The following is a 25213-nucleotide window of genomic DNA, read 5'->3' on the forward strand; positions in this document are numbered from 1 at the left end:
TATATTGAAGAAGTAACAATCCCAGCAATAATGGAGTTTTGATGAAAATACCTGTCGTACTATTCACAGAAGATAACAATAGTGGTTGAATCACTGCTGAATAAAAACACACAGAGTTCCCCTCTCTCTTCTTTTTATTGTTCCACCGCTGAAATACAGTGTGTGCCCACAGCAGATTCGACAGATTCGTCAGACTTTGCAAACGACACAGAAGACATAAGAGCATTTTTACATCTTCTGTGTTTATGTCTAAGGAAAGACACTTGAATAAATAATGTACAAACTTGAAAACAGACAAAAAACATAAAATAATACAACGACCATTCTTAGATTTCAGTAATATACTGTATCACAAGCACTCCTGTGGAAATAAAGGCTTTATTTTTATTTTTTTTTCTGAGATCAAAGAGTCTCTCAGACAACAAGAAAAAGTCAACTCTTCACACACTTTTTTTCTAAACTGTCGTCAAAAATACTCAAACTCTTTCCTTTGTTTCTTTGCACCTACACAAGTACTAGATAGCTGTCATACAGGACAGTGTACAATGTGTCGCAGATCGTTATACAGTCATAATAAAGTACGTGTCACCTTTTTCTAACATCTAAACTTACCACAAGTGTCCCACTGTGGAAATGGTCAATCTTACAGATAAAATACACATTCTTAAATACTATCTGACCCAAGTCTGCTTGCCACGTTATCTTTTCACATTTCACACTCTTTTCTCTCCCATTCTCTGTTCAGTCTCCCAACATCCACTCTTGGAAGTCACAACATGTGGGGATAACAGAAAGACCCTGTGGCTGCTGCTGCGGCTGCTGCCACCGCCGCCATCTGCCTCCTCTGTTCCTCCTCCTCCAGCTCACTGCCTCCTCCAGCGATTCTTGGGTTTCTCTTCACAACTGGGACCATCACAGGTGCCGGGGAGAGGTGGAGGGGTTGTTGGTACGGGTTTAGTTGGGGCAGGCGCGACCGTAGTCTTGCTGATGCCGCTGAGCAGAGCTGGGAGCTCGTGCGAGATGGCCTTCTCGATCTTCTCCAGCAGGCAGCCGCTGGACCAGCTGCAGTGGTAGGAGAGCTGCTTGAAGCTGGAAATGGGGTTCACGCCAAAGAAGTCCTGGTAGGCCTCCTTGTTGGGCAGATCGAACTTGCTGACGTTGGTCTTGGCCAGGATGGACTTGAAGATGTAGTATTTGTCTGGGTCATTGACAATGTCTTGGAACACCTCGTAGGGGTCGCTGAACCAGCCCAGCTTTTCGTAGTAGGTCTGGAGGTAGCGGTCCACCAGCAGGGCATGGATGCGCACACGGATGCCATGCTGGCGGATGAAAGCGATCTTGTTCTCCATCTGGTTCTCGATCACCTGCAAGAAGAAAAAGAGAAAAAAGGAACATATTAAGGAACTTAGCATACAGAGCATTCCGGCTGCTTTTCTCCATTTCTGTGTTTAAACATACAGTATATACATTGGCTATAAGAATGTGCAATAAAGAGTGTCTTACATCCTTTATTTCAGCACAACCTCGACCATCAGATGAAAAAATAAATACATTTTCACCAACTACATAAACACACCTGAGCAAAAAGTACTCCAAATTTGGAAATACGTCACAGTTCAAAGTTCAAAGTTTATGAACAAAAAGAAAAGAAAAACTCTAATATAAATGGCAATTTACCATGGGTGCACCTAAACACAGAGGGTTAAGCGAGAGAGAAACAGAGAAGCACACTCATAATAAAGCACACTCATCAATGTTTTTGTACCTGGTTGAGGTCCTCGAGCAGAGAGCTCTCCTCCTTCATGAAGAGCTCTCGGCTGGTGTCCGCAGCATAGTCTTGAGGCCAGAAGGAGCTGACGTAAACCCGAGGCGGCTCCGTTGCGTTGATTAGTGGTGCCATGCTCCAGAACAGGGCCCCGTAGACCCTCATCAGGTCCTGTGTGGTGAGACTGTCGGCCTTGTTGAGGATGAGGCGGATCTGGGACTCGCGGCCCTTCATCTGCGTGAAAAGCATTTCCAGCTCGCCACCCACGTCCAGCTTGGTGGGGTCAAACACCAGGAAGATCAGATCGGCTCGATCGATGAACCACTGGCATACCTCATTGTATGGGTAACCTAAGAGAGAGGAGGAATGTTTGTGTGTATGTGTAGTTCAGGTTTTCTCTTGTCCAATCAGCTGGCTGTCATGGGTTTAGCTTCACCCACACCGTACTCTTACTCCCAAGGGAAGGGTTCCAAAAAATGGAACGATTAGGGCCTTGTATTTTGGTAGTATACAAAAATAAATAACCGCTCCACTCGGTGGAAACACGCCAATATTCAGCACTGACTGTCCTGTCACACTGTGCTGAGGATTAGCAGAAGCTTGTGCTTGCCATTTAACAAAAGGTTCACCAAATAAAATGTATGGCAGCGTAAGTCTACGCTATCTTAAGAATATGTTTTCTACTCTATCTCACCATTATATAGCTTTTTCCCCCTGGAAATGAAAGGTTTGTGTCGCTTCGTTAACTGCTTGCTCCCTGCACCAAACTCCATAGAGAAAATCATTGATTTAACATCACTGTTGATCACACGGTTAGCTCCATCAGTAAGTATAAATGTGTTATTTTGTGATGTCTGTGTTTCAAATCCTTTGTTCAGATGTACGTAAGTGATGCACACTTTCCAAAACATGGCAACAGTAGAACAGCACCCCCTCTTGTAGACTTTACCTCTGTGAGCTAAAAACATGGACTTTGGTGCAGGAGTGTGGGCCATTTACAAACTTGTGTTTTTCGGTGGGAAAATGTTAATTAATGGCAAAATAAAGAGGCAAACATATTCTGAAGATATAAGCAGGTTTTTTATTCGATCAAATTAGCCTTTTTTAAGTGGCTAAAATCAGTTTTTGTGTCTTTGTGTCCTTGCAGGCGGACATGTTATCAATGAGAGCAAGCATTTGTTTTTAGAGCGGGTTTGCCAGTTTTAGTTTAGTTTAGTTTCTTTAGCTAGTTTTTTTTTTCTTGTAAATGCTTAGTTTTAGTTTTTGTTAGTTTCAGTGTTCATTTTGGGTTTTTGTAATATAGAGTATGCAAGATTCAAAAATCACATTTTCACTACAATTTTAGTTTGTTTTAGTTAATTTTACTAACACATCATTCAGTTTCAGTTAGTTATCGTTTTTCATTTTTATTTCAGTTAGCAAAAATGTTTTTTCAATTTTAGTTTTCATTATTTCGTTAGTTTTCGTTAACTATGATAACATTGGTTGGTACGTGATACAAGCACACTTCAAAACAGCTGAACCATCACATGGAGACACTCACCTCTTTCCTGCTGCTTCCTGTTTTCGATGATGCCGGGTGTGTCCACGAAGGTCACCCTCTCCAGCAGCTTGTGTGGCATCTCGATGCCCACCAGCCGCTCCAAGAAGCCTTGGCCAAACCTCTCCAGTGGAGAGAAAGACCGTGAGCTGTCTGCCGCCATAACAATGCCCTCTATGGTCCGAAACTTCTCGCCATGCGTTATGACGGTGTACTCAGAGGTGGTGGGCTCGGCACCTGGTGGACGCATGAGATTATTTATTTGAATAACTGTATTTATTTTCGAGAACAAAGTCATAATATTATGAGAATCAAGTCATAATAACTATTTAAGCAAAATCTCAGATGATCAGCTGCAACTACCTGCGTCAAGATGAGAAACGTGGAGCATTTCGTGAAGTTACATTTTGATTGGTTTTAATTTTAATTTCACAAATACAAGAAATAAAAGAAATACTACATGTTTTTGGCACATCAGCACCACATTATCTTTAGCATCAGCTAGTGCCACCACCAGGAGGCGCTGTTTTCAAAATGTACAGTTTTTGCATAGACATCTTCAACAATGGCCCATCATCGAGCATCGCAAGTTTGGTTGAGATTGGACCTTCCATTGCGAAGTTATACGAGTTTCATTGTGTGTTGCGAGAAATTCAAAATTTTCGCCAACTTTTCCAGCCCCGTTCTCGTACACCATGTGGCATTTTTACTAACCATAAGCATCGTAAGCTCCTGAACTTTTCCACAGTGACCACACCAAGTTTGAAGGTGATCACACAAAAGCTGTAGGACAAGTTCGTTCAAATACCATTGGTGCAAAAGGGCCAAAATCGCCTCCGATTTGGCGTGCAATCCAAGATGGCGGCCTTCCTGTAGGAGTCACAGGAAACTCGTCACTGACTTTTTTGACCTGTCCAGTCCTCTTCATGGCGCGTGTTTGATTACGTGTGGGACGCTAGAGGGCGACAAGTGCTTTTTTTTCAATTCAATTAAACTTTGTTGACTGCTTAAATGTTATGAGAACTGTGTGCGGTCGTAAAACCTCACCAAAAGGAACGGAGTAATGCAGCGTTTGGTAACGGAAACGGAGTTACTGAATTTAAAAAAACAACGCATTACATTATTAGTTACTGAATAAAGTAACGACATAATGTGTCGTTACTGTGTTTGTTTGGTACCCATGTTTATGGGTACCAGCACACATACGAACGAAATAGCAGACAAGGTGGCAAAAGCAGCAACAGGACATATTACAGATTTAGCAATAAAATTCAGCAAAACAGAAATGAACAGCATCATTTAACAAAAAGTAAAGGAGAGGATCAGATTTGGCCATACAGGATTGAACGACACATTATTTCTCATCAATAAACACAATACAGACAGATGTGATCACTGTGGGCAGGAGGAATCCATTCATCATGTTAGTGTTACAAGATATTACTTCAGTTTCTTAAAACCACAAAGTTGATTGGGAGGATATAGGATGTGTGTGTTTGTATGAATAGGTGTATGTATATGTATGCATATAAAGATGGTTGTTTTTTATGTGTTTTGTATTATGTATATCTGTATATATATACAATTATTATTTATTTTATTATTTTTACTTTTAAGTAATAGTTCAGTTACATGAACATTTCGATCCACACTCCATACCAGATGGTGGCGGTAATGCACCCAATCGTTGTTTGCCAACCGCCACACAGCACACCTTCTCGTCTTCACGCAGGTGGTTTTCAATCAGCTGATGACCGCTGATTGCTTCCTCCTCCTCCTCTTCTTATATGATCTCCCTCCAGCTAACACTTCCGTGATGTGTCTTTGAAGAGAAGCTGTACGAGCCGTGGAACGAAAAAAAAAGACGCGAAAAAAGTGTCGCTGCTTAACTACTGAAACTGTTCCGGGAGGAGAGAACTTGTGGCGGTAATGCACCAACCGCCATAAAACCTCAAAAAAGGAGGGAACTTTAAAAAAAGAAGAGGAAAGCTACCGCGGCGTGACGTCAGACGCCTAAAAGGTGGCCGCGTGCATCAGCTCCTGTATTAAGAACGCAGCAAGGCGCTCCAAGATGGCGTGTTCGACCTGGTCCAGATTGGTGGCCCGTCCAGAATGGTGAGTAACCTTTGTCAAGTTATCTTAATGGTGACTTGCTGAATTATATGATCAAAATTAGCCTTACCGCAATATATAGGCTGTGCCTCATTGTCAACCAGTAATCTGAATATTGGCAGCCGTTTTGTCTGGTTACAGCAGTTAAATGATTGGTTTAAATGGGGCTGCAACTAATTTCTATTTTCATTAACCTGTGATTTATTTTCATGGGCTACTAAAACTCAAGATACAGAATGGCATGAGATATATGTATACATTTATAATAGGAATATGACTAATATAATCCAATAATTTGAATAATTACAGGTTTAGTTTAAACAAGTAATAATTCAGTAGCCTGTATATTAATTTAGTACCTTGTGTTTGTATGTATTCATTATTATATGGTTATAATTATTCATCATGTAGTGTCATAATAACTACATCTCTGGTGTTTATAACAAACCAAACCGTTGGAAAATCGGTAGAAAATTGAGCAAGTTATGGTTATTTTAAAAAGTCCATGTACCACTACAATACGTGTTATGGGTGAGCGAGCGGACTGTGGCAAGATGGCTGCCAGTGCGGACGTTCGACTCCATTGGCCGGCAGCGCGGAAGAGACATCGAGCCTTTATATCTATGCTCAGGGCCGTTAGCAATTAGCTGGTCAGCTAGTTCTCGTCAGTCATTGCATCAAATGCATGTTGTTAGCTAGATAGCGTTAGCCCCGGGGGTTACTTCATCCTAACGCAGGGCTCTTAAGTCTCACGCACTGAGCATGGCAGTCAAGTTTTTCGGTCTTTTGTCACGTACTCCCGCCACACATTGTATTTCTCACGCTGAAAAAAAATTATAATATAAAGTTATCTAGTACGCCGGGACGAAACTGTTCTCGTACACATGTGCTTGCCCGTTTACTCCTGAGTGGTGCTCACTTTAGTTGGTACTCCATCTTGTGGCCAAAAGGATAAACCACACCTCTCTGTATGTGCTACTTTTCACCACAGAAACTGGAGCACAGATACTATTTTGTGAGCTACAATACATAAAAACTGGACATAATAACCTCTTAACATTTGAAATGAAATAACTTGTAACTTGCTATTTCTTCTCCTTACACTAGTGTAGTCATATTTCCATCATCTGTTTTTGATGTTGTTGTTTCTTTTCTTTTTGAAATAACAATGTGAAGTGCAGTTGCATATAGTCCATTTTAGTCAGGACGCTACATTTAGTTGTTATATTAAATTTTTAGATTTTACAGTACTGTGCAGAAGTCTTAGGCCACCAATCGATTTGTTGATTTAGCAATGCTATAAGGACAATAGAGGATAATTATTTCTATTTCACTTTACTGGAACACATCCAGAAAATATGTATGCAGTTTTTTGTTGTTTAAAAAAAAATAACATCCTCTACAGGTGTCAAGTATTTAGCATGGTCTACCCTTACACATGAACAATAACACAGCTCTGTTAATACTGGAGTGGAACCTTAATTAATGTTACTGGTAAATCCTGTGTTTGTCATTCATAAAAGATTGTTCCCTTGCTATGTAAATTGGGTTGCTATATCTGCAAAAGAGCAACGTAAAATATAAATGAATATAAACAGGGAGGATTATTTTTCATATATGTATACATATAAAGAGTTTTTTAAAGTGTCAGGGTCCTTGAAAAAGTTGATATTTTATCTTGAAAGTGCTTGAATTTTACTCTTAAAAAGCTGTATGAACCCTGTCATTACTCTTGAGTTTTTCACTGGAAAGACTTATTTGGTTTATTTGTTAAATGTTAAATGTTTAAAAACAGATTCAGGGTTATACATGTCTTTTATAATTGTAAACCTTTAATGTAGTCATTAAAATACAAACGTTTTTTTTTTTTTTTAAAGGAACAACCTGCTTCCTGCTCACGGAGACCTGGTCGGACCCGCCATATACAAAAGCCTGAGGCTGTCCAAAAAAAAAAGGTGAGTTCTTGAACTTAAAAGGCATTCCTTAAATCTAAATCAACTTCATCACTTGTGATTATGTTCATTTCTTTGTTTCACTGTCTTCATAGTTCAGGCTGTGTGAACCATGTCTGTACCTCATACAAACACATTCTAGAAAACCTTAACTAGATATTTTACACCTGTAACAATATGAATTTGAACATTGTCAAGGCTGGAGACTGGACTCTAACATTTTTTTGTTTTTTCCCCCAGATTGATTTTCATGAAGATCTTCAAATAGTAGGTGTCATGGTTTAATTCTGGGTGGCCGCCGTGTCCCCACTCTTTCTTGGCCGCTGTGCCTACATCTATCTGCATTCTCCAACATGGCCACGTTCTCATTCTCCTACTTTCCATCTGTCAAATAGCGCTTTTTTTCTCTCTCTCTTTTCCATCGTGGCCATTAATCTACCGTTAGCCCTAGCACGTTAAAATGGATCCTGGTGATCTACAAACACAGTACCTGGCTTTGAATGGCAGCCCTGCCATTGCCTTTGTATTGCCATACGTCCCTTAATGCAAGTAGGCCATGATCGCTAACTGTGCCCGCGCCTTCATAGCCTACTTGTGTCATTGTACGTCTGGCCTTGCGCGTATAGTCATTTTATATAGACAAACATGGGTGCCTTCCGTCGTCCATGCACAGTAAGTGAACTAACCTGTACTTTTCTTCTAGCATCAGTCAAGAGGAGCACCGACATCCCGGCATGTCCATCTTAATTAGATTGCGTTTTAGTTTAGGTAAAATTTCAAATGTTAAGTTCAGTTTTTCTTTCTGCTTGGCCGCTGTGCCATTACTATACCTGCTCTCACCTGAATCTTGACCTCTTCATGGCCACTGTGTCATGACTGTACTTGGTCTTTGTGTTATGCAGTCTATCATTTCTGATCTGTTTTTCCGTGTGTGTGTGATGTGTGTGTTGTATATGACTGAGTGTTTGAGTGTGTGTGTGTGTGTATATGACTGAGTGTTTGAGTGTGTGTGTGTGTGTATATGACTGAGTGTTTTGAGTGTGTGTGTGTGTGTATATGACTGAGTGTTTGAGTGTGTGTGTGTGTATATGACTGAGTGTTTGAGTGTGTGGTGTGTGTGTATATGACTGATGTGTTTGAGTGTGTGTGTGTATATATGACTGAGTGTTTGAGTGTGTGTGTGTGTGACGACTGAGTGTGTGAGTGTGTGTGTGTGTGTGTGGACGACTGACCTTTGGACCAAGACTAACACTCCAATTGACTTTACTACACCAGAAAGGTGAACAAAATATATGCTACAAGACTGACAAGGTGCACACCAATTAGACAACAAGCAAATTCAAATTCTTTCAAAAACAGGTAATATTTTTACCTTTCAGGTAAGTATTAAAGGCCTTTGCCACATGATCTTTGTGGGTAAATCATGTCCACTCAATTATTATAAAGTTAATTTGCATCTAAACATTTACAATGCCTGACACAATGGCATTTTTTGTTTTGCATTACAGAGTGCAAAGGCCTTTATTTACACACTGACGCATGCCAAGCTCTCTCTCTCTCTCTCTCTCTCTCTCTCTCTCTCTCTCTCTCTCTCTCTCTCTCTCTCTCTCTCTCTCTCTCTCTCTCTCTCTCCTCTCTCTCTCTCTCTCTCTCTCTCTCTCTCTCTCTCTCTCTCTCTCTCTCTCTCTCTCTCTCTCTCTCTCTCTCTCTCTCTCTCTCTCTCTCTCTCTCTCATCTCTCTCTCTCTCTCTCTCTCTCTCTCTCTCTCTCTCTCTCTCTCTCTCTCTCTCTCGTTGGATTTAGTCTCAACTTAAATGGATGATTATAAATTGATTAGTCTTGAGGCGTCTGATTTCTGCAGGAAATTCTGGTACTTTATTTGAAATGGCTTTAATTTAAAAATGTAATTTCTCAACTTGGACTGTTGACATACTGGGAAGCTGATGAATCATGTAGTAAATGCATCAAGGTTTACTGTAGCTTGTCTAAAGTTCTTTCAAAGTGCTGTAAAAATGGAATAATTGATTATGATGAGCTATACCAGGTCTTTATTCTCAACTGGTTATTGCTTTGATAAGATAACTGGTTCCTGATTTGATTATGAAGCTAAACCTTTGATTTATATGCAAGTGTAGTCACATTAGATTGTAGGTGTTATTCAGCCCATGGATTATGATATACTTTAAATCTGGCATTTGTTGGCACACTTGATATCCACTTAAGTCTTAAACTTTACGCACTGCCATCAGCCTTTGTAGTCGCTAACTGAAATCGAATTCAATATTAATGCTGACTTGTCTCACGCTGCCAAGTTTATTTCCCTCTAAGGAGTTGAACCTGTTTGTGTTCATAGTCTTTTGTGCGTCATGTTGGGAGGCCTCCCTGCAGGGATTCTTATCTTCCCCTGCAAAACTATACGTTACTCGCCTTAGGGATGCAGGCTATCCTGCATAGTTTCTTTCAAAAATTAGATTGTAGGTTGCAGGATTAGAGCGCGTTTCTTTTCTTTAGGAGGACACAAACCTGGCAGAGAGACAACTCGGATTATTTAAGTGAAAGTTTGCCAAATGTTCAAACTTTTTATCTTTCGATAAGATGACATGAAATAAAATCTTTATTCTGTTGGCTGAATTCAGACAAATCAGACAGAAGTTGGCTTCATGTTAAAGACTGTTGTGCAAGTACCCTCTTGTAGCAGAGTGAGCAGCTGCAGCTTTTTCATTTATTTTTCGTTATTTGATTTGTTTCTTGGATTGACTTGGTGTCTGGAGCTTTGTGGTTAACAGTGATCATGTAAACGTGTAACCGTTTACATGTCTTTTGCCTCTTATTGCGAAGCTGCAGCTGGTTGGATTGATAGGACCTAATGGCTTGCCCAAAGTGGGATTTTTGATAGAGCATAGGGTTAACACCTCACCATACACTAGGTATTTCACCAAACAAGTGTCTGTAGTCCGTTATTACCCATGACTTTCTTTCAAATTCACAATTTAGGCAGCTTGTAGAGTCATTAGGAAGATGCTTAATCCCAATGTCTTGGTTGGTTGCATGAGAAACTGCTATCTCTTAGATGTGTTGGCGAAGTTCCTCCTGATTTTTGTAGACTTGCCCTAAAGTTTTCTCTCTGCTTTAACGCTTGTTGAGCTATGCATTAAATGATTCCTCCAACTTGTCTCCATATCGAATTTTTTTCGCCCTGCAGCCTTCCACCACCCACTGCTGCTGTTGCATCTGCTAAAGGTAGCTGTATCCTGATTCACTGCGTCTTCATGTGTTGGGTAAGCAAGCTGTCATTAGACTATTAACAATGTAAACACCTTTGAAATGCTTGATCTAATTTACCCAAATGGTTCATCAGTTTAGGACAAGAAATCATTGAGTTTGACATTCTTGGGGTCAGTAACCTGACCTCTAAATGTTTGGGAAACCATGCAAAAGATCGCAAGCTCTCTGCATGACCCAACAGCACTGATGTTTGAGTTATTTAATTGCTCAATTTTTAAATCAGTCAAGATTTTATGAGCTGGGTCTTCTTCACACAACAGAGAACAAGGTAAATTGAGTCGACTCGTAACATGGTAAGGCATTTCGTCTTTCCCCTTCTTCTCTGTGTGTGAGGAAATCTGGCCACGGATCCTGACTGAGTGGCATACCATGGCTGTGCAGTTTCCAAAATCAGACAAGGATCCATCTGATTTTGTGACTCGCTTGTCATGATATGCATTTATCTTCCTCTGAAACAAAGGATTGGAGTGGACAGGTTTGTAGTGTAAATCACATCACATCACTTGTAGATGGTGAAGCATTTGTTTAAATTGAGATCAAGCATTTTCAGGTGTCTGCTTTGTCGATACTCTGGTGCCACGTCTTGCTAAACACACGAGAAGCTCTGAATTGTGAAACTGCTGCCTCTTGCAGATGTTACAACAGCAATGGCTGTTGAAAGGCTGCAGGAGAGAAATGAGATCTGAGGACAGGAAAGTGGATTTGATTTCATGCTTAGCAAAATGAGGGTTTCAGCAGAGGAACTTTTTGTGGCGAGGCTACAGAATCAGAAGGAACATATGTCTGGGCAACTGGGAGATTTTCAGTTTTTCATGCAGCCAACCAAGACATTGGGGTTAGCATCATCCCAAATGGCTGGCAAAGATTGCTTGTAACTGTCAGTGTAGGACAGGAAAGGCAGGTATAGGTTAGGGAGGGTATCCATCGGTGAGCTCTGACTGGATGTGAGGACCTGTCACACTTGACCAGGTGAGCTACCTGAAGATTTGTCATTTTACTTCTTTTTTTTTTTTTTCCATTCTCATGACTTATCAAATTCTTCCTTGTTGTGAAGAGATGAAGGCTGCAGCACATTCCTGGATCAGAGGACTCCATGTTGGACACCACGACCTGGAATAGTCCCGTCCTGGATGGCTGCGGTGATGACCTAGCCCAAGATGAACCGACCCTTCTACGATGAGGACTTCGCCCAAGATGAACCGACCCTTCTACGACGAGGACTTCGCCCAAGATGAACCGACCCTTCTACGACGAGAACTCCGCCCAAGATTAACTTTCCCACCTCTTTTCAAAGGGATGTCTTCAGGTACGTTCTTTTAGATGGTATGTTTAATCCATTTTTACTTAATACTAAAGTGTGCTGACTCTTATTTATTTTATTTTTTTGTTAGATGCTGGACCTTGCCAAACTGTACACATGCCTCAATGGCTGCTACGTCACTCTGCCCAACAGGACATGGTCATCGAGGTTTTCTTTTATTTTTTTTAAATGAACTTATCTGCATGACCCAACAGCATCGATGTTTGAGTTATTTAATTGCTCAATTTTTAAATCAGTCAAGATTTTATGAGCTGGGTCTTCTTCACACAACAGAGAACAAGGTAAATTGAGTCGACTCGTAACATGGTAAGGCATTTCGTCCTTCCCCTTCTTCTCTGTGTGTGAGGAAATCTGGCCATGACTGAGTGGCATACCATGGCTGTGCAGTTTCCAAAATCAGACAAGGATCCATCTGATTTTGTGACTCGGCTTGTCATGATATGCATTTATCTTCCTCCGAAACAAACGGTTGGAATGGACAGGTTTGTAGTGTAAATCACATCACTTGTAGATGGTGATGGTGTACAGACACTGCTACTTTCAGCCTGTAATGTTAGACATTGAAAACTTGTATTTATTGCCTTCTTTATATCAAGTAAAACTTTTGTTCTTAACTTTATGGTTGACTTGTATTTTTTCAGTGATTCTGTGATGAGTGTTATTTAATGTTAGTGCTTTGAACTTAAATATGTGGCATTCTTTTAAAATGAATTGCCCTGATCTGTTACTCGAGACTTGGCACCTTTTGACACTGCTCCAAGTGTTCGGTTGATCTTTACCAGAAAACTCAAACCCTATATGGATTTGTACAAGGTTTTAAAGGGAATATAATAAATTGGACTCTAAAGCAGGGAATGCTACAGTGGATGGTGATGCTGCTACTTGCCCCCATCTCATAACTTCCTTACTTCTAGCCACTAACACAATAGTTTTTTTGCGTCATTTTTTAGCTCTGCCCACTTTCATTTTTTGACGTGCATTGAATGCGAACCATAACCCGAAACTTGTATTTGAGTAATGACAATAAAGTTGAATCTCATCTCTCAAAATAGTATGTTATTCACAATTTCTGGCGAACTATGTCACAGTAGCTTGAAAACCGTTTCAAAGGTAGATTATTATTATTATTATTAGCATAAACTTTACATAAAAATGTGTGATTCAGACACCATACTCCAAATAACAAAAGAGGAGGAGGATTAGACAACGTGCTCATTCACTCAGAATGGAATAAAACCCCATTGCCTATGGCAGCCTACCTAAAGTACATATAAAAGACTTATTATAAGGCTCGAAAATTAAAAATACTTCGTATTCCACTGGAATAAAATGTCTAAATGTTGTATGTACTTTTGTTTTTATAGCTGTCGCTTGTGGATATGCTGTAAATGCTGCTGTTTGTGCAGTTATCGTGGTGAATAAACACGACAAATGAACAACTAACTTGTGGTTTATGCATCACAACCCCATTGATTTACACTTGTCATCACTGGATAGTGTTTGCATCTGTTTTTCAGACGAGTGGAGTTTTTTAGTCCGAACCTGTGTAGAGCTGTTGTGGTGTGCCATGAAGACCCAGCAGGTAGTTGATCATGGACGACTTGCCGACACTCCAGGGTCCCAGAAACAAAACCATGGGCTTGGACGTGATCTCGCCATCTGCAAGAGAAGGATTGAGGCAAAAGGGAACAAGGCTTTACAAAGGATGCTATTTGCTGAATACAATGCTCTTGATGTCCAAAATGATTGGATCACTGATTTTGAATTGGTGGATACACCAAAATCAGCATGACTGTGCTACCTTAAGGCCAAATTCTGAAGACGGCACACAAAAAAAAAACCCAAACCTTCAAGCAAAACAGATGTGAAGTTGCCCGATTTTTGTTTTTGCAAAGAATAGAACATTTTGGTTTTAATTGTAGAGTGCTAAACTCACTGATGTGTAAATGGCTGCCTTTTAAACACCCTACCACAAGATGTCCCAGAGCTCTAATACTCTGTCTGCCCTCGAGTACTGGAATAAAGCTGCTGGGAGTCTGGCCAGCACAATGTTCCCTTTAATTTTCACCAGACACAGACCTCACAATGCATCGCTCTCTCTCGTTCCTCTCGGCGATGACTTGATTTGGACTTCACTGTTCAGTCTGTATTTAACAAATGATACGAGCATCAGTATGACGTTGATCGTGTGCTTGTGTATTGATTCCCGAATGTTACTTGTTTGAAAAGAAAACTGGAGAAGTAAATGATAGTAAGTAGCGGAACGACAACAGAGCAGGAGCAGCATCTGCTGTATTTGTATTTTCTGGTTGTATTTTAGACTCGGTCGCAGTTGAGGGATTATTAATATTACATGAACAGAAACACACTTTATTTAACCCATTTCGGCTGCTTTTTCCCCCCCATTACCTTGTTCAAACGTGCAGTATATTCAGAATGTGGAATATAGAGTGTCTTATAATTTTTTTTCCAGCACGTGTAAGCAATCTGATGACTTTTTTTTTTTTTTTTCCAATTTTCACCAACTATATAAACACACCCGACCCAAAAGTACTCAAAATCGGATTGAATTTGTGAAATTTGGAAATACGTCACAGCTTTAAAGTTTACTTGGCTCGTTTTTATGAACAAAAAGTTTTGTGACCTCTGCACAATCATTGGTCCTTTATGTCACTTCTAAAAATGATCTAAAATGAATCATTACTTAAGAAGACGCATTTTTTAAAGCCTGAATATGTGACCTATAAACACACACCCCCAGGACGTCCATATAAGGAGTTGTGCATTATTCCAGCAGTGCACGCGTGAGCACTAAGGGTTAAAAACAAACAAACGGATCATTAAAGAGTTGTTTTTTCTCTCCTGTGTCTGACGTCCTATAGAGCATTTATGCCCTCTTTGCCATATTTGATCAAATTGCACATGTTTCAGCTTTAATAGGAACCCGTTACCTGTGACTTCATGTTGCCTCAGCTCGTTGTACTTGAACGCTTCCTCCATTGGTTTGATGGCTGTGTGGTAGCTGTTCAAAAGCGTCTTCATCGCAGCTAAAGAGAGAGAAAGAGGAAGAAGTGGATTGTTATAATGGGGATATAAAGCCGAGCATTCATTTAGAGGGAAGAAAGGGGATTATTAATGTTCTTGCTACCATTACTGATTACGGCAGTCGCTTTGGCAGTGTGTGATGAATTACCAGGGGCAAAAAAAGAATGTTTATTGAATTAGGCTGAGGTGAATTAAGAGACACGCTCTGCACTGCTCTGCTGCAGCACGTACTTGGCCTCACATAAATGAATCGGTCTTAGCAGAAAAGAGACAGACTTTGTACATATTTGCACTGATTAATCACCTGCCGAGGACAAACGCACACACGCACACAAATGCCTCAAGACCTCGACATCATGAAGCAATTTCCAGAACAGTTTGAGCAGAGAAGCTCTGAAAATAGCCTCAAACCTCCATTCATTCCCCTCTCAAACACATCTGTTTTTCCTTTTCATTGACAAAGCAACTGTAAACACTCATGCATTTTCATCTCAGTCTGTGACTTCAGGCATTTCCGCAGCAGCAGCAAAAAAAAAACAAAAAACACATTTAAAATGGTGAGCAGTGCAGCAGTGCATGTTTTGGGTGCACGTGTGCTCTTTGCGTTCATTGGACAGCACATTCACATTTCCTCGTGTCAGACGTTTGACGTCGATGGCGTGAAGGCGTTTCTTACCCGTGAACTCTGCTGAGGGTTCAGAAGTGGCTAGCTGAAGTGTGTTCTCGATGTGGGAGCGGTCCCTCCGTTTCGGGCCTGTTGCCTCTTCCACCTTAGGACCTGGTGAGATGATCAGAGTGTCGGTTTACGCTTATAGTGTCCTGCATTTATCTCAGACAGAAGAGAGTTAATCCTCAGAACACAGAGCATTTAGGCTGCTTTTTTCCCCCACACCTTACTATATTAAAATGCGTATACAGAGGCTATAAGAATGTGCAATATAGAGTGACTATCTTTTACATTTTCACCAACTATATTAACACACCTGAGCAAAAAGTACTCAAATTTGGAAATACGTCACATTTCAAAGTTTGTTTGGCTCGTTTTTATTTTGGGATTTCTGCACAATTATCACTACTCCCTGTCTTTTCTAAAGCCTGAATATGTGACCGATAAAAACAAGTTTGCTCACATTGTTATGGCACATACTGACAATATCATATGTGTGGAATGAACCACAGTTTTTTTGTCTATTGGTTAGTTAAACAGGGACCATGCACATTCATAAACATCTCTGAAAATGGGCCAGAGTGAGCCAAGAGGCTATTTGTCATCCCGTGGACAAAAATAAAACAATTTAACCCTTAGTGCTCAAGCAGCACGGTGCATCTGTGCCGCAGGTGCACCCAATGGTAAATTGCTGTGGGAGTAATACACAACTCCTTATATGGACGTCCTGGGGGTGTGTGTTTATAGATCACATATTCAGGCTTTAAAAAATAAATGTGTTTCTTTAGATCGTATTTTTAGTAGTGATAGAAAGTAGCAATAATTGTGTAGAAGTCACAATATAGACTTTTCCTTTTGGACGTATTTCACAAATTCAATCCAATTTGAAACATTTTGAGTACTTTTTGTTCAGGTGTGTTTATATAGTTGGATTGCCTATAGGTTGTGCTGAATAAAAGGATATAGGACAGTCTATATTGCACATTCTTATAGCCTCTGTATATACTGTATGTTTTAAAATGGTAATGGAAAAAAGCAGCCGACTGTGTTCTAAGGGTTACATTACAATGTTGTTATACAATAAAAATACAAGAATATAATGCTACGGTAATACGGAATGCACGTCTTTTCCCAAAGAGATAAAGCAATCGCCTGTTCCGGAAACCCCTTGTTATCCGATTTGCTGTTGTTCTTTCCTCTAATTTAAAAAACAACAAACAAACAACAAAAACAATTCAGGCATGGTTGATGAATGAAATGTGATGGCCCAGGTAAATGGCCTCCTTTGGTGTGAGTGACCAGACCATATGGGCCGAGTGCCGGCTCCAGCTGTTATGTCATGCTGTTGTCCGTCAATCAGTCTGTTCATTTCCTCTGCTATTTCTGTGTGTTTATTTCTGGACCAGTGGTCGTTGCTGATTGCTCCTTAGCTACACACAGTGTCATATTCGAGGTGTTCGGCATGCCTGCAAGACCGAGACAGAGAACTTTGCCGTCCCATATGAGTTACGCGCGTATCCAGTGAAACAATGATATTAATAACTTCATAAAAGAATGACTACTTTCAGATCTAGCTCCTCCTGTACCGTACAATTACTCTGGTAGCCCAAGGGAAAGGGTGCTGACGTCTGAGGCTGGTTATTTTGGTACTATTCACCAAACTGATTTTGGCATCACCCAAGTTGTGGGAAAAAGAATAGTATACAGCTTCCTTTCTTGGAAATTTGCTCATTTTTGTGATCAGTGGGTAAATATTCTTACCAAAAACTGTAGACAGGACATTGTTAAGAGAAACTTCCTGGGTGGGAGGTAAATATTGACACCATCTTCATTTTAAGACTCGGCCATCATTTTTTATAGCAGGTGTCAACACCCAGACACCAGCATACATGCTTCCTTGATTACAGGGGTGTATCCACTGTCCTGCTTCACTCAGAGCTGAGCATGAAAACAAGACTGAAGGGATTGTGGTGTCAGTGGAAATAATGTTAAGTTACCTCTGTGCTTTACTATATAAAGACGTCTGAAAATAAACCTGAGTACTCACTACAATAACAGAGCGATACCTTGACACGTCATTTCAGATGTTATTAGATACCTTTGATGTCAGACTCTAAGGACTCCTCAGGGGCAGCATGAACTTTCTCCTCCATTGCCTCCCCCTCAACATCAACAGGTTCTGGCTCCACCTCAGGACTCATAGCTGGTTCAGGCTCTGGAATAATCTCTGGCTCTGACTCTGGTTCTTTCTCTGGTTCAGAATATATCTCAGGTTCAGCATCAGATTCTATTGTGACCTCTGGTCCAGAATCTGCTACAGCAACCTCCTCCGGTTCTGCCTCAGCAGCAGCAGCCACTTCCTCCTCTTCAGCTTCATTCAATTCCTCCTCCTCAGCTTCATCCTCAGCAGCAACAGCTGCTTCTTCCTCTTCGGCTTCATCCAGTTCCTCCTCCTCCTCATCAGCAGCAGCAGCAGCTTCCCCCTCTTCGGCTTCCTCTTCCTCCTCCTCAGCAGCAGCAGCAGCAACTTCCTCTTCTTCAGCTTCATCCTCAGCAGCAGCAGCTACTTCCTCTTCTTCAGCTTCATCCAGTTCCTCCTCCTCCTCAGCTTCATCCTCAGCAGTAGCAACAACTTCCTCCTCTTCAGCTTCATCCAGTTCCTCCTCAGCTTCATCCTCAGCAGCAGCAGCAGCTTCCTCCTCAGCTTCATCCTCAGCAGCAGCAGCAGCTTTCTCCTCCTCCTCAGCAGCAGCAGCAGCTTCCTCCTCCTCCTCAGCAGCATCATCAGCTTCCTCCTCCTCCTCAGCAGCAGCAGCAGCAGCTTCCTCCTCCTCCTCCTCAGCAGCATCATCAGCTTCCTCCTCCTCAGCAGCAGCAGCAGCAGCTTCCTCTTCATCCTCTTCAGCTTCATTCAGCTCCTCCTCCTCCTCTTCCTCCTCACCAGCTGCTGCCTTTGTGTCCTCCTCTGTGTCTTCACCTTCTGGTTCCTCAACTGTCTCTTCAACTTCTTCAGCATCAGCCATCTCGTCTTCTGCAGCTCCTTCCTGAGGTTCAGTCACTCCCTCTTCTTCCTCATTAGATAATGTACCCTGTGTTTCATCTTCCTCTGCCTCAGTATTCTCCTCTGGTTCCTCTTCAGATGACACAACCTCAGTTAATTTCTCCTCCTCAGCACTTAATTCCTCCTCAGATATCACCTCTCCTTCTTCTTCTCCCTCCTCCTCTTTTACCCTCTCCTGGGAAGTGGAATCGTCCTGCTCCTCCTCAGCGGAGGCTGTTTCCTCCTTCTCCTCTACCTGCTCTGGAGTGGAGGTTGCCTCTTCTTCTTCTTCTTCTTCCACAGATGATTTGGGAGTGCAGGGCGGACACATGGCCCTCTCTGGGGCCGGGGTGTCGTTGGAGGAGCTCTGACTGGAGTGTTCCTCTGATGTGTCACACCCGCAGGAGAAGAGTTCTCCCTCTGACTGCTGGAGGTGCAGCTGCACCAGAGGCTCCTCATCGTGGATGGAAGAACCTGCCAGGAGATCTGTGAGGGTGATAGAACAGAAGACATTTCAGTTTAAATATGTTGTGACTCCCACACAGGGTGGCATCAGTTATATGTCAAGACAAGAAACAGATCTTGATGTAAAATTGTACAGAAATTGCACCCTGGATCGCTGAATGTCATTTAATTGCCAATAGTAGCCCATTGTTTTGAAATGATGAAATGATGAGATGTCAGACTGCAACACATGGAGAACTCACCCCTCCCTTACCCAAGCACATCAGGGAACTACTGTGGCCTGTGCGTATAGCAGAAAGGATTTTGTTCTTCATTTACATAAAAAAGCTGGTTAATTTGTCTGTTTTAATTGAAACATGGTGGCACATGATGGCGGCCTCCATAAAGCAAAGCCATCGCCTGTAAAAGGTTTATTCAAAGACTTAAAAAAACAAATCATTGTAATTTCAAAGCAATTATACCATTACACTGATCAGATTGCACGGTGTCACTGGTTCACACAGAGCAGGTGAAATGTTCAGCACATCCCAGATATAAGACTCACATGTCAGCCCCTTGAATGGTGACACCGTGGCATGGACTATTTGAGGCCACTGTAGAGAGGACAGTTGTGTACACGATCAGGAATAAGACAGCTGAACCGGGGATATACAGTACATATTACTAGTGTTGTGTTTATATTTAATTCAATAGACTGAAACAAATTCACTTGAATGTTTGTAGATTAAATTCTTCAATGTAGCACACTTTTTGTGCTTAGCGGTACGAGTGTGACTGATATATGATATAATATAGCCTTTATTTTACAAAACATATTAATTAATTTTATTTTATTTTTTAGTGACATAATACCTCCTAAAGGGCACAACCAAAGACTTGATTTCTTTCTGGTTTAGGTTAATAAAACACAGCAGAGCTCCGATCACATGCAGCTAAAACAGACATCAGCTGTGCTCAACGTCATTTGGACGGTGGATAACAGTCACTATGGCTTCAAAAGCTGTCATGGCTGAAGCAGGTGTGTTACACCTGTGCGCATGTACTGTACATTAATAGACAGCCTTCACAACCCCGTGGGCAGAGTGTGAGGAGCACAAGGTCATGACCTCTGTTTAATTATAACCGCCTGTGATGTGTTACGACAGAGGGACGCATGGTGGCACACAGTGATATCAGGCAGCTAAATGTAAGTGTGCGCTTCAAGTTACGCAAAGGGCTAAAGAGTGTGGCTCTTTTACTTGCCCAGCAAATGACCGTTTGTATGTTAATATGCTCACTGAGATTGTCTGCTGTCGTATGTCTTGTGCCGAGCATGAGGAGCAAAGCGAGTTTCAGAGCTAATTCACAGCTCTGCGTGAAATATGCGGCGACAAAGACAAATTGTTTTTATCAACACATTTTTAACTAAGGGAGGTATTGTTGATAAGCTTGAATTTATCTTAATTTAATTCAATTTCCAGTAGCTTTATGTGCAATTAAATTCCCAAGAAATTGCAATTGCTTCTGCCGCTTGCAGTAGCAAAACAAGAAACGCACCATCAGCTGAAGATTTATCCTTAATGCACATGTTGTGTCGCTAAACCTATTTAGCTTTAGTTTTGCATGAAACTACGAAATCATGACTACCTGGTTTCAGAACTCTTCATTATTACACCTTTGTGATTCGTTCAACAAAGTAAAACCCAAGTGTCAGATAAACCAAGATTCAATCTGGGTGGATGATGGATAGGGGGAACTGAAAGAAAGAAAGAAAGAAAGAAAGAAAGAAAGAAGCTCATGATAGATCGATAGGTAGACGATAGGTGTGTCCACACACACTCAATGAAGTATTCTGTGATTTTAGCGGGACTCCGTGTACTCTCCTGTTCCTGTACACTCCTCCATGATGGTTCCATTCTGCTATATTAAGGTCCTGAATCACATAGCAGATAAACTTTGTTCCCATCATCGTTTTGCTTGTCACTTGTGTAACAGGAGGCTTCGTTGGCTTATCACCTGCTAAAGGCATTGCCAGCATCGGCGATCGAAAGCTGCGAGGTTCTATTCCATGAGCGCGTTCCGTGTTGATTACGCCGCAAAAAGAAAATTATTAATGAAAGTTTTTGTTCTGTTATATTTTGTGCTTTGAGATCTTCCCCACTAGTAATAACGTGGTCATGGCAGACAACAATGGATTGCAATACGTTAATTCTTCACTGGCTGAAGAGTTAACGTCTTGAAATCATCAAATCATTAGAGATAAATGATTAAGTCATGCATTTGAGCACTTAATTAGACTATTTTAAAATGATTCAAACTATTTTGCTATGATTGCCATCAGATTTTGAACGGCACTGTTCTTTCATGTCTTTTAACGGGGACTAAATCTAATCTTCTCATGCATGGGAGTATATGACGAAAATGACAATTAAGGAATCTTGAATTGTTCTCTGTTGCTGTAACTGACGTACTTAAATATGAGCCAGATATTTTGTGTTCTGTGGGTATCAGTAAATCAGTGAGTTTATTTAAGGGTTTCCTGAGAAGGACAGTAAGACTGTGTGTGTTGTAACACATAGAGAAGGCCACTGGTCAAGATTCTGAGGTGAGAGAGTGAAGAAAGGTCAGAGTTTACTAGTTTGTCACTGTTTTACCTGATGATGAGGTCAATTACAGCTACACTTTGATTGATATCATACTGTAACTGTCCTATGTCTTACTCACTGCTGAAAGAGCAGACAACACTGGCTTTAAAACAATTGCCATTCACATGAATTATATAAACTCAAGGTCTTAGAAGATAAATTTAGTTCATTGGTTTCTCCCCCGGCGCTGCATGCCTTGAGATAGTTATGAAGATAAACTACAGAGATCATTTTCTGCTGGGCTGGTGCAGTGGCCAAATTGAATTAAAGCTAACAAAATTAGGAAGACAGGAAAAAAAAAGATATGCCAGTGGAGGAGGGGAAAAAATGAGACGCAATACATGTGAAGATAATATTGTGATAGTTTCTGAGACGTCAGCATCATGAAGAGGGAAAGGATTCACAACCGCGTGAAACCAAATAAGCAGAACATGCACGTCTGTTATCTGTCCACCACTTTGTGTCTGGACTTAAATATCACAACAAGCGTTGGATGAATTTCCGTTCATCCAACGGATGGTGCGCACATTCAATTCCCCCATCAGGGTAATTTCAGGACAGGATAATTCAGTTTGGGAATCCCTTAACTTTTCCTCTAGCGCCACCATCAGGTCAAACACGTTAGTTTTTTATGACTAAACGCTCATGTGCCTCAGCTACACTTTGAGCACGCCGACATGGTGAACTGGGATTTGAGCACGAGCCACGTTTCAGGTTCACAGGACAAAGATTAGGATGAAGAATTGAAACAACTATGCATCAGTCACCCGCTCATCTTCTACCACTTTATCCTCCACAAGAGGGTCGCTGGTGCCAATCCCAGCTGACATCACCAACACAGGGCCAAAGCAACCCACTGATGTATGATTGGCCAATTAGATAGTTGCTTTACCAAGCTGGTGAACAGGGCTCGAGTGTAAGGTGGTTCCTCTCTCCAGGACTCTCTGCTGTTGCTGCAGTGAAGCCCGTGTAGAGCACAGTGTCATGGGGACAGAGTGGGACAGGTGCCTGGGTGCTGGATGGTACCTCTTTGAGACGGAAATAGTCCCACAATGAGTCAGTGGGTGAAAAGAAGGAGAGATGATTCCACTCTATTTTCAGAGAGGGGGTGACGCTCCTCTCCTCCCTGTGACTGTCATGAGGCCGGGCTGCAGCTCTGCTGCACTATTGCTCACATTCCTGCAACAGCGTGCAGCTGTGCATGACACTGGATCTTTTCAGAGACCAGGAACACTGAATGGATTTGCACCGGGAGTGATGACATGCACAAGGCTCCTAGGATTTTAGACCAAATGAACGATCACATCATATGCTTACGTACATGCACATTTCCCCTTTTAAACCCTTTTTAAAAAAAAAAAATATTTTAACGTCCGATGTGTATTTAAACAATGCAAGTGATTCTGATTGAGACAAGTTCTTTTTATCGTCACACCGATTTATTTCCGTTTCATTCTTTTATTGATGCTTATATCTGTATTATGTGCATGTATCAAACATGCAGGCGTGAGTAAGTTCTGGCCTATTCATGGGGGGAGGGGGATTAAGATCTGCATTTATATCAGCACCTTCTCAAATGAATCGCGAATTCCATTTCACATCAACTTTCGCCCTCTCCAAGACTCACGTTCACGCATGTCTTTCGAGGAGCGCTCTGCCACTATTCCCAATAGCAATGACATTGAAAAGCACTTCATCATTTAGTTATGTAACTTTTTAACAAGCCCGACTGTTGGGCTACTGCAGTCTGGCCCCACATGCCGTCTGCTGAGCTCTCATGCCTGTTTTAGCTGGGACATCCCCGGCACACTGGAACAACAGATTAGCAGCTCTGCAGACGGAGCACAGAGGGAGTGATGAGGCTTTATTGAGACATCACATGCAGCTGTGGCCTAAATGTGAAGTGAAACTGTGCTCACAAACGTCTCTGTGATTGTCTTATTGTTTCAAAATGTTAGGTGAAACGTTTGTATTTATGCACGAGCAACACGTGCTTGCTCGTGTTTACACGAGAGTCTTTAAAATAAACGTGTTTAAGGGTACGGCATTGGTGGCTACAGTATCTGGTGACGATGTGAGACGGTAAAATGAGTCAGCGCAAGGGCAGACAAGGGTATTCTTGTCTCTGATTTAAGTGTCAAAAGTCAATTTCCTGAAACCATTTTGGAAACAAGCAACAGTTATTATGTCTGAACTTCAATGAGTACGTCACCGGCTGTGTCACCGAATTTCCCATGTTCCTAAAAAAACACCTCAAGTGACTGTGAAATGCCAAAAGCTCAGACAAGTGTGGTTACATGCATGCAGGAAACTGCTATGAAAGCACTGTGAAACTCTGGAGACAATGAGTGGGGAAAATGAACTGCAACCAGTTTTATAGCTTTGGCTGCAGCTCAGGGTGCGACTCTTTGTGGAGAGTCCAAGTTAATCCATCTGTGCCGCCGCTGTGATTTTGTCTCCAGGACAGAGGGAACAAGCAGCAGGCAGGACAGTTTCCATCAGCTGGTGTCATGTCACAGCTCAGGCCTTTCCATTTACACATGTGCAACCAATAACCTCACACATGTAGTATACTGCTCTGTGTATAGCTGTCTGTCAATCTGCTTCAACACTACAGCCATAAAAAGGCTACGGCACACTGAGTAAATGGCATAAGCTCAACTTCACCTGATTTACTTGAAAACTGAAGCAAAAATACCACGGCATTGGTAATAAATGCAACATAGTCATGACCTCTGGGATGTAACAACATTTGGAGCATTAATGATGTCCTACAGTCTTTGTCCTCATTCAAGCAAAGCATGATATTTAAATAGTGTCGCACTGAAAAAGACAAGTTTACTTCACTTGGTGACCACGAAATAGATCAAATCAAACTACAATTAAGAAATTGTCTTCATTCATTCGTTACCAAATGAAGTAATGCTTTTTAAGTTTGTCAATCTTTTCTTTTTTCAGTGCACACAACTGTGTTGAAATGACACATAAATGCAATTAATAATAGAGTTAGTGAATACTTCACTTGCCCTCCCGTCATAAATACCTGCAGCAGACAGGATCAGCAGAGAGAACAGGCAGCACGCAGACACCGGGGACTTCATTTCGACTGCCAGGAGCTGTTCCTTCATCCATGCGGGTTATATATACTGCTCCGGCTGAAGGTCAGAGGGCATGCCAGAGGGGGTGGGGGCACAGCAACTGCACCCATATCAGACATTGTGTGTCCCAACAACTGTGTGGTTAATGTCGAGTGCAGTCAAAACAGGCTGGATATGTTGTAGCGTTGCTGTTTTCATTATATTAAGGGATTTTAACAGGAGTTTGCAAAAGTGAACATCTGCAGTTCTTACCTTAAATTATCCATTCATTACATGACAGATAAGATTAAAAGGATTTT

The 25213-nt window shown here is 41.5% G+C and overlaps 1 protein-coding gene and 2 long non-coding RNA genes across 3 annotated transcripts; 2 read left to right on the forward strand and 1 right to left on the reverse strand.

The window, feature by feature from the left end:
* Positions 1-116: 116 nt before the first annotated feature.
* Positions 117-24943, reverse strand: LOC131467330 (uncharacterized abhydrolase domain-containing protein DDB_G0269086-like). Its single transcript, XM_058641168.1, has 8 exons — positions 24860-24943; positions 17786-19213; positions 15697-15798; positions 14927-15022; positions 13518-13634; positions 3309-3542; positions 1766-2115; positions 117-1364 (listed from the first exon to the last, which is right to left on the reverse strand). Exons 1-8 carry the CDS (start codon positions 24915-24917, stop codon positions 864-866), a joined length of 2886 nt encoding a protein of 961 aa, XP_058497151.1. The 5' UTR covers positions 24918-24943; the 3' UTR covers positions 117-863.
* Positions 4977-8193, forward strand: LOC131467332 (uncharacterized). Its single transcript, XR_009241490.1, has 3 exons — positions 4977-5420; positions 7295-7372; positions 7610-8193. It is a non-coding gene; the product is annotated as an uncharacterized LOC131467332 (long non-coding RNA).
* LOC131467331 (uncharacterized) lies at positions 11334-12594 on the forward strand. The gene is made up of 3 exons (XR_009241489.1): positions 11334-11623; positions 11709-11960; positions 12046-12594. It is a non-coding gene; the product is annotated as an uncharacterized LOC131467331 (long non-coding RNA).
* Positions 24944-25213: the final 270 nt, after the last annotated feature.

This window comes from Solea solea, chromosome 10, assembly GCF_958295425.1.
Source record: "Solea solea chromosome 10, fSolSol10.1, whole genome shotgun sequence".
Classification (NCBI taxonomy): domain Eukaryota; kingdom Metazoa; phylum Chordata; class Actinopteri; order Pleuronectiformes; family Soleidae; genus Solea; species Solea solea.